Source organism: Phocoena sinus, chromosome 11 (genome assembly GCF_008692025.1).
Source record: "Phocoena sinus isolate mPhoSin1 chromosome 11, mPhoSin1.pri, whole genome shotgun sequence".
Lineage (NCBI taxonomy): Eukaryota > Metazoa > Chordata > Mammalia > Artiodactyla > Phocoenidae > Phocoena > Phocoena sinus.
The window spans coordinates 47568574-47583473 of NC_045773.1; the positions used below are offsets into that span (position 1 = coordinate 47568574).

Consider the following 14900-nt stretch of genomic DNA (forward strand, 5'->3'; position numbering starts at 1 on the left):
TCCCTGGTGGCGCAGTGGTTGAGAGTCCGCCTGCCGATGCAGGGGACGCGGGTTTGTGCCCCGGTCCGGGAGGATCCCACATGCCGCGGAGCGGCTGGCCCCGTGAGCCATGGCCGCTGAGCCTGCGCGTCCTGAGCCTGTGCTCCACAACGGGGGAGGCCACGGCGGTGAGAGGCCCGCGTACCGCAAAAAAAAAAATTTTTTTTAACTGTGGTTATCTCTGGGTTAAGAGATTACGGATGAGTTTTTTTACATCCTTCCTTTGGTTTGTCGGTACTTAAAATTTTTTTCTGCAATGAAGAGGTATCCCTTGTGTATAAGAAAAAGCAGCATAGGACTAATGCATTACTTAAGGCAGCAGCAAAGTGAAGGTCAGGTTTAGGGAGGGAACGGCTGAGGGCTACCTGCCTGGTATCTCCAACATTCAGCCTGAAACCGCAGTCTAAGAGGACGGTTTAGGAAGCTGCTTCTTTGTTGTTCCCTCTGCAACATGCCCAGAAGCTCATGCTTCCGTGGTTCAAAAGCAGGCCCATTATTCTCCCCGACATTCTTCCAGTTGATAGAGTAGGTGTAAGAATATACATTTTTCTAACCAGACTCAGAAACTTAGGAAACTTACGGTTACCAAAGGGGAAAGGTGGGGGCAGGGGGGAGGGAAATACTGGGAGGTTGGGATTAACATATACACACTAATATATATAAAACAATCAACAAGGACCCACTGTCTAGCACAGAGAACTCTACTCAGTACTCTGTAATAACCTATATGAGAAAACCATCTGGAAAAGAATAGATATATGTATAACTAAATCACTTCGCTGGACACACAACATTGTATAGCAACAATGCTCCAATATAAAAAAACAATGCATTTGTTTCTAACAAGACTTGACGAAGTTACTTTCATTTTGAAAGGCAAACAAATGTGGCCCACAAAGCATAGAATTGTCCTGAATCGGTGCTTGTGCACCATCTGTTACTTTCTGAGGGTGACTCAGCTTTTAGGGCAGAGAGGAACTGGGGCCTGGCATCCTCCAGGAGCCAGGGCACCAGAACATGCCCACCACAGGCCGGAGCTTCCTCTCAAATCAGGCGCCCAGGGGACAGAGCGACAGGCTTCAAGCCTTGCTCCTGCAGGAATTTGGCCACTGTCTACCAGCCTCTATCTCACCTCACCTGAGACCAGGAACATGAGGGTCCCTTCTCCAAAACCTGCTCTGAGTTTGGGTTTGTGCCTTGACGACAGGGCTCCGTGTGAAGTTCTACAGAATCTGTGCAGGGACGGGGAGGCCCTCGTCTGGCTCCTGGGGGTTCCCTGCAGATGCCAGAGTGGAGGCCACCCCAGAAGGGAGCGGGCACAGCCAGGACCCTGATGCAACCACAGGGGTGGCGGGGACATCCTCACTGTGCCCTCAGCTCCAAAGCAGACAGGCCTAAAGCAGACCTAGGAGCACCACGAGTGTTACTCATAGTGGTGGCAGAAACAGTAGTAACGGTGACTTAAATGTTTTTTCCCGGGCACAAAAATACACATAGATACTGCAGAAAATACGGCACATAAAATCATCATGATGATGAATGAATTTTAACAAGACCTTCAGCTCCATTTCCAGGCACACAGCTCCACTCCTAGACGCGTGTGCCTCTCTCTTTTTATTTTCGCTGTCCACATCCTCAATCTGTACAACCAGTAGGAGGTAAGTACAGGGAGGTTCACGGGTGTGGAAACCAGAGAAAGGGCTGAAGTCAGACCCCGGCCTCCACCAAACCCTTCCATATGTACCTGAGACTCACGTCCTTAGAGAAGGAATGGCTGCTTAGGATGGCAACTTGGGGTAGAGTTGCCAGATAAAATATAAGACGCTCAGTCACAGTTCAAGTTCAGAGAAACAATATTTGGGACACACTTACACTGAAAAATGATTTGTTATCTGAAATTCAAACATTGCCTGGGACATACTCATCCTACCTAATCATTTGTCCTTCCTCTGAATTCAAGTTTAACTGGGTGTCCTGTATTTGTATTTACTCTATCCAGCAACCCTGATTTGGTGGCCCATTAGGAAAAGGGCTGCAGAGGTGGGGTGAGGGGCAGCAGTCTGGTGGTACTCATTGTGACCACTTGGCCTTTCTTTAGAGACCTGTCAGCCCCTCCGGGGGGGGGGGCTCAGGAACCCCCAGAGGAGAAGAAAAGGGGGAAGAGGAGACAAGGGGCTTGGATGAAGTCGTACCTATAGGTCAAATGATGGGGCAGAGACTCAAAGCTGGATCCCAGAGGAAGGGTTGGGGGAACTGAGATGTTTAGCTTGGAACAGAAAAGGCAGGTGAGCAAAATCCCACGCTTGGACGTGTTGAAACTGGAGGAGGTTTTGAACTGCTGCTAATTCTGAGGCTGAGGGTCTGGCACTCTAGCAGCAGCCACCAGGGCCAGGCAGGCGTGTAAATAGGCTGTATTTATTCTGTCCTTGAATTTGTCTTTTCATCACTTTTCTTCATTTTTCCTGTTTGTCTTTTCCCAAACTGATAATGTTGTAAATTATTTGTTTTAAATTAGAAATTTAATAAAAATTAATGGCTGTTGCTAAAAAAAATAAAAAAGACAAGAAAAGAAAAGGCAGGTGAGGGAGGGTGGGCACTGTCTTCCTCAATCGCTGATCAGGTTTCTTTCACCTGGAGGTGCAGCACTCAGTGGCTCTTGTGGGCAGAGTCAGAGCCAAGGTGGGGCAGGTACAGGCATGAGAGTTCAGACCAGCAGGCGGGCAGGCACCAAGGGAGGGAGGGCCCGCCCCGGACAGGCTTCCCCAAGAAGCCCCAAGAAGCCGGCTGGCATTCTCCAGTGTCCCACAAGGACCAAGGCGGGCTACTGGGAGGGTGAAATCCCCTGAGGTACTCACCTGGGTTGTCCCCAGTGAAGGCCACCACTTTGCATCCTGGAGGGAACCCATAGCGCTGGACGAAGTAGGAAGAAATGGCCCCCTGAGGAGAGAAGGCAAGCACGCTCTGCTGAGGCAAACCCCACCTGCTCAGCACGACTGTCCACACCTCGGGCCACAGGAAGGCCACAGGCCTGGGTGGGGCCTACAGTCGCATCACACCTGGGACGTCCCTCCTGTTCACAGAACACCAGAGGAGCCCAGCACAGGGCCGCAACCACGCATGTGAGGTCATCCCACTGCCTTGAAGCCCACTTAATTTTGAGATTCAAGGCAACCAGAACAGACCAGTTCCCATTGTGGATGTAGCATTAAAAATAAAGAAATAACAGGAGGAAATCATTAAGCAAACTCATAGAAGTAGATAATGCCTTGCACACACGCTCTATCAGTCAGATTAAGAGTCATTGGACATGTTTGTGCAGAGGTCAACGTTCTAAAGAAAATAAAGCAAGGAAAGGCTTCCACCAGGAACCACAGCTCTCAGGGCCCCTCCAAGACCGCCTGTGGGATCAGAGGGCAGGGATAACTTCTGGACAGACCTACAGTCTTTAGAGGGCACGGTTAAGAAAAGAAAGCATTTCCCCCCCTTTCCCTGTCTTGGTTCCAAAAGTGTAAAATAAATGATGGGATTTCCTGGTGTCTGGGAAGAACATTTTACTCCATCCAGCCAACTTTCGGATTTACATCAGAATAAAGCCATCTCCTGGGAGATAACTGTCTTGGCCTCTGTTGCCTCAGAAAACAGAGCCTGAGTCAGGGCTTGTGCAGGTGGCTTATTTGGGGAAGTAACCCCAGGAAATGAGAAGGGGACAGGGAAGAATGAAGCAGGGAACGGGGGAAAGCCCACCCCAGGGTCCTCTGTGGAGCTGGTCATGGCTGTGAGCTGCGTCTGAGGAGCTGCATGAAATGCATGGGGGGGACTGTCCACCTGGGGGTAGAACAGGGAGCAGCTCTCCGTAGCTCCCTACCAGTGAAGGGCACACGTGGGGTGCTAACTCCCTGAACCTCCAGGCTGGCAGAGCACAACTGTGGAGTCCCAGAAGGCTCTGGGCAGAAGTGAGGCAAATGAGATGCAGCTCAGGCAGGGTTCTGCTAGGCGACACCTGCGTGAAGCCACAACAGCTGGCAAAAAAGTGGGCTGGGAGGATGCAAGGTGGGAAGCGTCTGCTACACTATATCTCCAAATATTTTCCTGCAGAAAAGGAGAGAAAGCCATTTGGGCACCACCTTCAGAAAAAGGGATGACAGAAAACATGGATTTTGGTTGTTTCCCCCCATCACGTGGGTACCTATGTTACAAATGAAAATACACTTTTCACCATCAGTTTTTTTCCATTCCTCAAGCTGCTGGTGTCTGCACAGGCTACCTCTTGGAGGCATGTGTTCGTGGCATAAGGCAAACAAAGTCGGTTGCCGTGGACAAAACACCGCTTTCCATCTCACTTGAAACTAAAAGCTGTGTGTGGACTACCAGTCCCAGAGGCTTGGCTGTTTTCTGTTAGCCCTTCCTTTTTCTTTCTGCTGTGCATCAGCCTGCCTGGGTCCTGAACTGTCTGCTTCTACAGGGCAGCACACCCTTAATTTAAGCTCTGTGCGCTGGCCTCACAGCACCCTCTGGATGATGACGATTTGGCTTTGAGATTCTGTTCATGGTGGCAAAGGCTGTTTTCAGCAGGTCACTGCTCATCTCAGAAAGTGCTTCTGTGGTTGGGACTCCACACGTGAGGAGTGAGGCACTCGTGATAGCCTGGTTCTCCTGGTGGCCCATCCCTCCCAGCTCTGTGACTCCCCCTGGGACTCAGGGGCCCTTGTCCTTCCTTCGCAGCCAACGCTCTGCACCACCCAGGGGTTCTGCTTGCTCTGGCTGTGGGGGACATGCTCCCCGCCAAAGGGCCAAGTGCAGGGCCCAACCAAGAACTTAGCCGGCCAACTAGGGGAAACCAGGGCGTGGACAGCCAGTGCCTATTCCGAACGTGGGTGCCACACTGATGGTTAAAGGTTTTTTGTTTTTAATAAATTTATTTATTTATTTTGGGCTGCATTGGGTCTTTGTTGCTGCACATGGGCTTTCTCTAATTGCGGCAAGCGGGGGCTACACTTTGTTGCAGTGCGTGGGCTTCTCGTTGTGGTGGCTTCTCTTGCTGCAGAGCACAGGCTCTAGGAGTGCGGGCTTCAGTAGTTGTGGCACGCAGGCTCAGTAGTTGTGGCTCACGGGCTCTAGAGCACAGGCTCAGTAGTTGTGGTGCACGGGCTTAGTTGCTCTGCGGCATGTGGGATCTCTGGGACCAGGGCTCAGACCCATGTTCCCTGCATTGGCAGTTGGATTCTTAACCACTGCACCGCCAAGGAAGTCCCTGGTTAAAGCTTTTTAATTGAATTGTTTGGCTTTTTTGCTGTTAAGTTGTATGAGTTCTTTATATATGTATTGGATATTAACCCTTTATCAGATATATAGTTTGCAAGTATTTTCTCTCATTTGATAGGTTGCCTTTTCACTTTGTTGACCGTTTCCTTTGCTGCGTAGAAGCTTTTTACTTTGATGTAGTTATTGCACCTGAGTATAAGACACTGATACAGACATTTCGCTCTGAATAACATCAAATACTTATCTTGTACTAGACAAAGTCACATGTGTGTGTGCCCGTGTGTAAATGGATGGGTGTGTGTGTGTGTGTGTGTGTGTGTGTGTATACTACACAGCTTCCCCAGTAGCTGCCAGCTCTCCAGTGAGCTGCGTCACTGGGCAGGGAACCTACCACAACCGAGCATGACGGCACCGGCAGGCCGAGCTTCTCCTCTAGATGAGGTGCACAGGCACCAAGGCAAGCCTGCGACCAGACTTTGTCCTGGATCCGCAACAAGTTCATTCCAGAACCTAAGGAAGGAAGGAAACAAGAAAGAGAAATCTCAAAAAGGGACCTTTTGTAAAAATGCACAAATCTGGCCGAGAGTGGATCATTCTTGCAGCAGACGTATACCTGGAGCTCTTTCCCGATGGAACGTAGACAATGTGACTGGGTAACTCTGGAACCAGAGAGCCATAGGTCAGCAGGGCCCTTAGAAACACAGGCCTCCACCCCCCCCCAACATTCCTCACGGGCTTAAATCCCACAGTTAGCCTGGAAATCCATTGCTCTAAGACCTGGCTGGGGGAGGGGAGCTCCCACCAATGTCACCTAGGATGGCTCTGCGTGTCCCCTGGGGTTCAAGGCTAGAGGCAGCCCTGGCACTTATGTGGGTCAGCTCTCAGGGATTTCCCAATCACATCTAACTTTTCGAGGAAAGCTCTCAGACGCCTCTAAACTTCCTCATGCTCGTCACTAAGATCAGCTAAGTCTTCCCTAAAACGATCTACTTCTCCCAAGGTTCCCCTGAGGATGGGGAGGGGGGAGAACCCAGAGCTCAGGTGGACAGCCCTCCTCCTCTATGGGCCCAGGTGGAGGCAGGCAGGTGGGTCGGGTGCTGCTAGAGCCCCATGCCCATGTGAGATGGTCAGACTGCTGGTAAATGAAGAGGTGACTTCTGGACAGTGAGGGGAGTGGGTGGAGACCCAGCTGAGGATGAAGCTCAGGCATGTCTAGAGCAACAACGTAACCTTCCCCAGCAGCACTTAGTGGCTGGCTGGGGTGAGTGTGGAGGACACAGGTGGATACAGGCTATTCCACGGGTAGGGCTCTGCTGGTCTGAGCTCCAAGAAGCTGGGTTCCTGTGTGGGACGAAGATTTTCTTCTCCAGATTGTGAGTGAAGCTTCGGGACCACTCCTTAGTCACCCTCCGTGCCCTGAAAACTAGAGTAACGTCTGGTACACGACAGCACTCACACACTTCAGCTGAGCTCCCAGAGACTCGGAGCGACTCGAGGCTCTTCCAAGGCCACCCTCCCAGGCCTGGGCTCTTGCTCTGCATTCTCCTCTCTCCATGCTAGTCTCACCCAAGAGCTCCTGCAGCAACCTCCTCCCAGCTCTCCTTCTTCACTGGCATCGTCTGCATTTATTTATTTGTTTGTTTGTTTATTTATCAGAGAATAGTTGCTTTACAATGTTGTGTTAGTTTCTACCGTTCAGCACAGTGAATCAGCCATACATATACACATATCCCCTCTTTTTTGGATTTCCTGATCATTTAGGTCACCACAGAGCACTGAGTAGAGTTCCCTGTGCTATACAGAAGGTTCTCATTAGTTATCTGTTTTATACATAGTATCTGCATTTATTTTTGTTAGGGTTTTGATTCCAGAAGCTCACCACTCTCATGAGTTCCCCAAATGTGGACAAAAACTTCAATAAGTAACTCCTTGTGGGAGCCAGGCTCCAAGATGATCCCCACTCATCCCCTAGCGTTCACACCGTTTGAGGTCCCCTCTCCCTGCTCCCGTAGGCCTGTGTGACCAGGGACAGGGATGTACATCACTCCCAAGATCATGTGAAAGACTCTGCAGCTTCTGCTTGGCCGCTGTCTCCTCTTACCCCTTGCTTGGGGTGAATCCAGCTCTCATATGGGGGAGGGGCTCACATGGCAAGGAACTGAGGCCTCTGGCCCACGGTCACGTGCGTGGCCTGGAAGTGGATCCTCCAGCCCCAGTCAAGCCTTTAAGTGACTGCAGTGCTGGCGGCCAGCTTGAGTGCCACCTCCTAAGAGACCCTAGGCCAGAACCATCCAGAGAAGCCACTCCCTGATTACTGACCTTCAGAAACTCTGTGAGATAATAAACATTTATGACTCTCGGCTGCTAAGCGCTGGGGCCATTTGTTACACTGCAAAAGATAATACACTCCCTTCTTGGCAACCGACGGTAGGGCTGGAAGACTGGCACCCACCCGGGTGCATGGGGCTCACACTGCCCGCACACCCGCTAAACAGACCCACACCATGGACTCCGAAGACTTACCATCACTGTAGTCAATGGGAGAGTGAGACCCAAGGAACAGAGAAGCAGCAAAACTACTGACCAAGGAAATTCTCTGCAGAAGAGAGAAACACAGTGAGATTTATGACTCACTTCCATAAACAACTGACTACTTCTGACACACACACAACAGGACAAGAGTTTTAAACTGGGGAGGGAGGTAGAACTTTTGGGCACGATGCCCCAGCAATGTGAGGGACTGAGTATCCCTCAGTCCTTCAGGGCATTTTGAGTGGCTGGAACACCAAGAAGTGACTCCTTAGGAAAGCCCCTTGCTCTGCAGTTTCTGACAAGCCATAAAACCGTCAAGTTCAAAATGGGAAAAAAAAAAAAAGGGAGTTCCCTGGTGGGAAGGATTCTGGGTTTTCACTGCCTGGGGTCTGGGCTCGATCCCTGGTCAGGGAGCTAAGATCCCGCAAGCTGCGAGGCACTGCCAAAAATAAAAACCAACAACAAAACCTTATAAAAAAGCCACGCTTAGGGAAGCAGGTTTTCACCCAGAATCCATATGCCAGGGAGTGTGGTGCCCTGATTTCCCTCCTCCATGTCTGTGGTCTTTATATCTAGTCACAGAGGAAGTGGGATGCGTGGCCACAGGATTCAGAAACAACACACACAGTCTCAGGGGTTCAGAATGAGAAGGGAAAGCCGGCCCCTCAGAAGCCAGAGGCGCCAAACATGAACGGGAGGAATTGATAATGGATTCTAAACGTCACCCTGAGGGTCTCTGCTTCCACGTGGGAATCACGGGCCCTTGGACCAGGGGAGAGAATGCCGTCACCTCTTGTCCCCAGTTGGGCCGCCTTTGTTCCACACACAGAATTCAGAGAATTTTTATCAACCCCTCCACCCAAAACCTTCATTAACGGCTAAAGCTGCACAGTAATCTGGAACCTTGAATCATTAAATTAAAAACCGCATGTTAACGTCCAGGGTTTAAAAGGCAATTCGGTTTGACACAAGCTGATCATTTTCCAATTACTCAGAGAGGACAATCACTAGCCAGGATGTTGAGCTGCTTCTCAGGCAGCACTAGGTGCTGGCTTTCAGCAACTGTGGATCAAGGAATGAACCTGGGTTCCTGGCTCTGGTTGAAGGGCCACAGCTGGAGACATTGGTCCAGCCTTACAAATTTCCTAAGAAAACAGTGACCCCACACCAATCAAATGCAGGTAATCATCCTGCATTAACCACGGAAATTGAGCAGACAGAGCCTAAGGGCACCCAGATCTCCTACTCAGGTGGTCCCAGGAAGCCACCAGTCCCCCTGCTCCCACCCTGACTCTGACCTCCACCCTTCTGGTCAGGAGAGCCCTGGAATTCTCTTTCCCACAATTCCATGCTTTCCCTCCTCTTTGGAAAAAGCCTGACAATGAGGCTAGAATAAAAGCAAATTGAATATATATCATCTTTAATGTCTGCTAATCAATGTTTTTAGCCCATGCACATGAGATTTATTTATGCTAAGTTATAAAAGGAATTCAACTGTGACCTTCAATCAAAGAGGAATGTTTAGGGACTTCCCTGGTGGTCCAGTGGTTAAGACTTCGCCTTCCAATACAGGGGGTGTGGGTTCGATCCCTGGTTGGGGAGCTAAGATCCCACATGCCTCGCAGCCAAAAAACCAGAAACAGAAGCAATATTGTAACAAATTCAAAAAAGACTTTAAAAATGGTCCACATCAAAAAAAAAAAAATCTTAAAAAAAAAAAAGAGGAACGTTCAACCAACCTCTGTGTGTGAGTAGGCCTCAGGGTTCTGCTGGTAAAGCTTTGCAATTTGGTTTCCTGTAAATCGCTGGAAAAAGAGTGCAAATTCTTAAAAACCCAAATCCTACAGGGAACGATCAACTTCATAAAGTAAAGTTCGTGTAGCATGCTCTGAAGATTAGGTAGCATAATGATAGCTTAAGGCCTCAAATCTGGAAATGTTTGATGTCTGCTGAGCATCCTTAGTAATAACCTCGCTCCTCACACAGGAGGGTGTCTGCTCTGACCAAGGGCACCCATGCGGGGGACTCAGGTATTATCCCCACCCACATTCTTCTCCCTTAAAGCAACCCAAGTGGGGTTGGTCCTATCCCACAAACCTCTGCTCCAGGGAGTATCGAATTACCCCAGCTGGGCCAATAGCAGCCACCCTATGGGATGGGGTAGGACCATGGATGAAGCCAACAGGAAAGAGGCACTTTTATTTTTTTTACTTTCCCAGGAGCTGCACTAAGCATCTTACAAACACTGACTCCTTTCAGCTCCCAAACTACCCAAAATGTAAGTGCTATTTTTATCTCCAGGTTAAAGAGGCTGAAACTGAGGTGCCATTGTCACCCGCATACACAGCACAGCCTGGGTCACACGTCAGCTCTGACCTGGGAGGGCTGAGGCGCAACAGGAGGTCTGCCCGTGCCCGCTGAGCGGCACACGTGGCCTTGCTCAGAATGGCTCCACAGGGGTGGCACCCACACAGCCTCACGTGATCCCCACAGGGACAGGTCACCAGCCGTGTCCTCCCAGACACCCAGGGAGAAGGCACCAGAGCCAGCAACCAGACCTTCCTCCTGGCCCAGCCCATCCCCAGCCCGTGGTGGGCATCGCCCACCTCATAGGCGCGGGACCCGGTGAGGCAGCTGAGAGCCTGGGCCCCACCCACGGTGGCCTCCAGCTGGCGGCACTGGGCTGTGGTGCTGGAGTCCATCCACACTGGGCAGTCACTGATGGAGAAACAGGCCTGGAAAGAAGGGGCAGAGGCACAGGCATGAGCTCCGCCCACTGACTCTGGGGGCCGCCCTGGCACTGGCAGTCACGCCCATCACAGCAGCTGTGGACGCCTCTTCCCTGGATGTGACCTTGGAATACCCATGCGCAAGCCCTTCATGTCCAAACCTCGGCCCGGCCTAGCTGGGTCTCTCCCCAGAAAGCTCAAGGTGGAAGGTTCTGGCGAGGACACTTGAGCACCACAGGCAATACCAGAGATGGGCGGTGAAGGGCCAGAGCTGCAGCAAAGGGCAGGTTGGCGGGGGCCTTGGAGCCTGGGAGAAAAGGAGACGCCAGAGCCTACCTTCCCAGCATCACCGGGAGGCATCACGTCCCAGGGGGAGATTCCTGAGGGGGGAACTCGCAACAGAGTCCTGCTGGGCTGGAGGGGACCAGTGTGATGTGGGCTGTTAGCACCTGAGCCTCTGTCCAGACAGCAGGGATGTCTGTGGCAGGCAGGCAGGGAAGACCATGCTCACAGGCCTGCTGCCCAAGCCAACTTCCCACACCCTTGAGGATGCACAAAAGCCCCAGGCTTCAGGGCCCACAGGATTCGGGGCCCTTCTCCCCACTACGGAAGTTTCTCAGATTCCCACAGCACGGCCAGTTACCTGCAGCTGCTCGTGCAACAGGAGGTCCGGTGACAAGCTTGCCAGAACCTGGCTGGCCCCAGCCTTCCAGTACACGCTTCCATGTTGCTGCCGAGGGAAAACCCAAGCCCATGTTCACGTGGCCGTGGCCACACACCTGTGTCAGCCTCCTGGAGACCCAGAAAGACCCCAGACCACACGCCAAAGAACTGGACTCCAAGCCTGCCCCGCCACTTGTAAGTCGCAGAGGTCATCACCTTTATGAGACTTGGTTTTCATTTCTATAATATGGGGAGGAACTCTGCCCTGTCCACCTCAAAACTTGTAGGAAGGGTCCAAGAAAGAACTATCGGTCTGGATTCTGGTGGCTTTGTAAAACTGTACTTAAATATATTGCTCATAATACTACCTGACATTCACTCATTCATTCACTTACCCATTATTCATTCAACAAACATGGATGGATCACCCAGATCGTGCCAGGCATGGGACAGATGACTAGGGTAGTATTGTTGCTACTCTGCAGGATACTGGAGTTGAGTCAGGGAAAAGGACACAAACGGACAAAACCCTATTAAGTGCAGTGGCAGGGCTGTGGGAACACAGAGGAGGGGAGGGGCATCTAGCCAGCTGGGGGTGCATGTGGGTAGAAGTGGATGTGATAATTAGGGAAGGATCCCGGAGTTGAGGGTGGAGGTGCTCCACGCAGAGAGTAACCACAGCTGAGAGAGGCTGGCAGGTGCACGGAAGGGGCCTGAGGCTGGGGCGGGGGGCAGTAGGGACTGGACGGGGAGGTGACAGCCTGAGCCTTGACATCCATGCTCGGGAGGCTGGGGTTTGTCTTGGGGTGATGAGAACTCTGGATTGGCAGGGGAGTGACATGGCCAGGGCTGAATGTATGAAAGGGCTTGTGGGAGTCATGGAGAAGGTAGGTTGGAGGAAAGGAGGAGAAGCAGAGGCCCAGAGAAAAATGATGGGTACTAGGCCTGGGGCAACAGAGGCGGAGTTGGAGAAGAAGTGGCAGACTCAAGAGTCATGTACAAATCAGCAGCACGAGGGGACCCCCTGCATGTAGGGGTGGGAAAATGGAGGGGTCAGGAATGACACCTGGGTTGTGGCCCCGGTGGAGAAGGAGAACTCCCCAAGAAAGGACACCGGAGGAGGACATCGGGGGAAAGACAGTGTGCTCAGTCTGGGACATGATAAGTTTGGGGTATTCCTGGGACACCCGGCCAAGGGGGCTGGGAGGGAGGGGATGTCTGGGAGGGAGAGGGTGTCCAGGCCTGGGGTTCAGGTGAGAGATGTGGACAAGATCACCAGGGACTCTGTTTAGTGTAACAAGGACACAATCAATACACTCCGGTTAGGTCAGGGGAAGAAGAGGCCTCTCCAGAAGCATCAGTAAGTGCTCTCTAATGAGGATGTGAAGACACGCTAATCCAGCATGGAGCAAAGTGATTCGGGGGATAACACTGGACTTGAATCCTGACCCCTCCTAGCAGCTATGTGACCTTGGGCAAGTGACATCACCACTTGGTGCCTCTGTTTCCCCACGTAAATGGCAGTGACAATAAAAGCAGCTAAAGCTTAAAGTTTTCTTGCCCTGTCCTATGTATTTAACATTCACATTGACCCTACGGCACATGGATTAAGTTAGTGCATGTCAAATGCTCAGTACTGCACCTGCCATACACTAAGTGCTCCATTGTTACTAATATCTCTACTATTAAAACTGCTATCATTATTAGTCTGATTTCTGACTTTGCTTTTACTTCCAAGAAACAGAAAAGCAATTTTGTGCCCTCAAACAGTCATAGTACATTCATGTCAAATGCTTCCTCTTCCCCTTAGAGGACCTCTATCCAGTGCCTCCTCACCCTGTGTCCTATTTTGTATAACACTTAATTGTAAGAACTGTCTCAAATCCTTTTGCAAGAAGGGAAGTGATATATCCACCAAAGTGAAACAGCTATACGGATTTTCACTGCAACAAAATGTGCGCTGTGGCTTTCAAGAACAAGCAACTTCCCTTGAGGGAAGCTGTCACCTCAGCACCTGCACCGCTGCCCAAGACAGATGCCCTTATGCCATAGACGGAGGCTGCAGCAAACAAACCTGGCCCGCCCCAGACAAGGCGAGGACTTGAGAGAAGTCAAAGCCCGAAGCCTTCATCTTCTCCAAGATGATATCCAAAGCCTGAGAAGAAACACAGAATCCACCGTGACTGTCCTGAACCACGGAACCAGGCTAACACACAAGCCTTCATTTGGACTGTAAGTGCCTGCCCTTCCAGCGGAGGCAGAGAAGGAACTGAGGACTCGGGATTTGGAAGCACTAGAATAAATACATCAATTAAACAAGTAGGCATCAAGCAAACAAAAAAGTGAGCTATGCTAAAAATATTTTAAATAAATGGAATCAGAAACCAGCACTCCTCAAATTTTGCTTCTCCCATTGGTGACTTCCAGGCACGCAGGAAGAGCAAAAACGAGGTGGCTCAAATTTCGGTTTCTTTTATCTGCATTTTCAACCCACCATATTAGTGATATAACTTCACTGCAATGGAGAGGCAAAGAGCAAAGCAGAGGCTCCCATCAGAACAGGGCTCCAGGCCCAGACTCCTGTGTCCGGGAGTACAGGTTGGAGGGAGGCGGTAAAGATGGTGACCATTTGCCCCAACCCCCTATTTCCCCCTCCACCGTCTGGTTGGAACTGCCTTTCTGGCAAGACCCCATGTGTGGGATGGATGGTGCCACCCAGCAGAGCTTGACACTTCCCCGGGAATTAGATACGTACCCCAGGCTGTGTTTTCTTCAGGGTACAGAAGCCACTGGAGCTTTGGCCTGACCCTCCCACCCCCATCCTATGCCGGGAGGGCTCTTTCACAGTCCTGGCTGCGGCTGCCAAGTTGGCCCTGCTTGCCAAACCTCAGGCAGGGAGTGGGGCAGAGCTGGGGAAGGGACTGGCAAAGCTAGAACGGGTCCAGTTCTGGGGGCCCCTCAGGAGTAGCAGTTATCCTGGTCCCAACCCCAAGCCTGGCTCTCTACTCACTTGCCACCTCCCCAAGTTATGGCCTTGGCCCATCCGAAGTCCCTGACATCCTCAGTGGGACCTCCAGACAGCGACTCTTGCCGGTTACCCCCACTGCCACTGCCCTGTGCTCCGGCTCAGCCCTCTGAAGTATTTCCCCGGCAGCCTGTGTGGCGGAAGTTCATCCTTTACCCCCAATCCTCCAGTATGAGTCAGGGTTAGGCCGATAAAAAAGAAATCATCCTCGTTACATTAACAGAAAGAAGTTAGTACAGGGAATCGGTTAAACAGGTACTGGAGGACTGAAAAAGCTTTGGCCAGACACATCCAGTGCTGCCTTCGGCTGGCCTCTAGTTTCAGGGTCTCAGGTCCCCTGCAGCCCATGAGGCAGCCCTTGGCTCCTATCATACCTGCCTGTGCTGTCCACACACCCTGGCCCCGTGGCCCCGTGGGTCACCCGGATGTGGCAACAGGCATCTTCCTTTCTCGCTGGTCCTGAGCGAGCAGGCCTGGTTGGGATGGATCTGAGCCTGACTGGGCAGGTCACAAGCCACCATTCTGAAGGCCCCTGACCCTGGGGTTAAAGAGTCTGGCAACTGAGCACTAAGAGTAGAGCCCAAGGGGCATGTTTGGATCTCAGGGTTCAAGCGTGGCCACAGGGCCTGAAATCAGGGTGTTTGGGAAAC

General features: G+C 51.4%; 1 protein-coding gene across 8 annotated transcripts in view; it reads right to left on the bottom strand.

Moving 5' to 3' along the window:
* XYLB (xylulokinase) overlaps positions 1 to 14900 on the bottom strand; it is a 42971-nt gene that overhangs the window by 23431 nt on the left and 4640 nt on the right. For 7 of the 8 annotated variants that reach the window (XR_004352227.1, XR_004352228.1, XM_032649014.1 and 4 more), the window contains exons 4-11: positions 13300 to 13380; positions 11206 to 11292; positions 10899 to 10976; positions 10440 to 10568; positions 9573 to 9638; positions 7825 to 7897; positions 5693 to 5811; positions 2895 to 2976 (exon numbers count right to left, since the gene is read on the bottom strand). Coding sequence is in view for 6 of the 8 variants with exons in the window: in XM_032649014.1 (XP_032504905.1) it covers positions 2895 to 2976; positions 5693 to 5811; positions 7825 to 7897; positions 9573 to 9638; positions 10440 to 10568; positions 10899 to 10976; positions 11206 to 11292; positions 13300 to 13380 (715 nt within the window). In the remaining 2 variants the exon portion in view is untranslated. The remainder of the gene's footprint in view (positions 1 to 2894; positions 2977 to 5692; positions 5812 to 7824; positions 7898 to 9572; positions 9639 to 10439; positions 10569 to 10898; positions 10977 to 11205; positions 11293 to 13299; positions 13381 to 14900) is intronic. The other variant, XM_032649012.1, reaches the window with a different exon arrangement.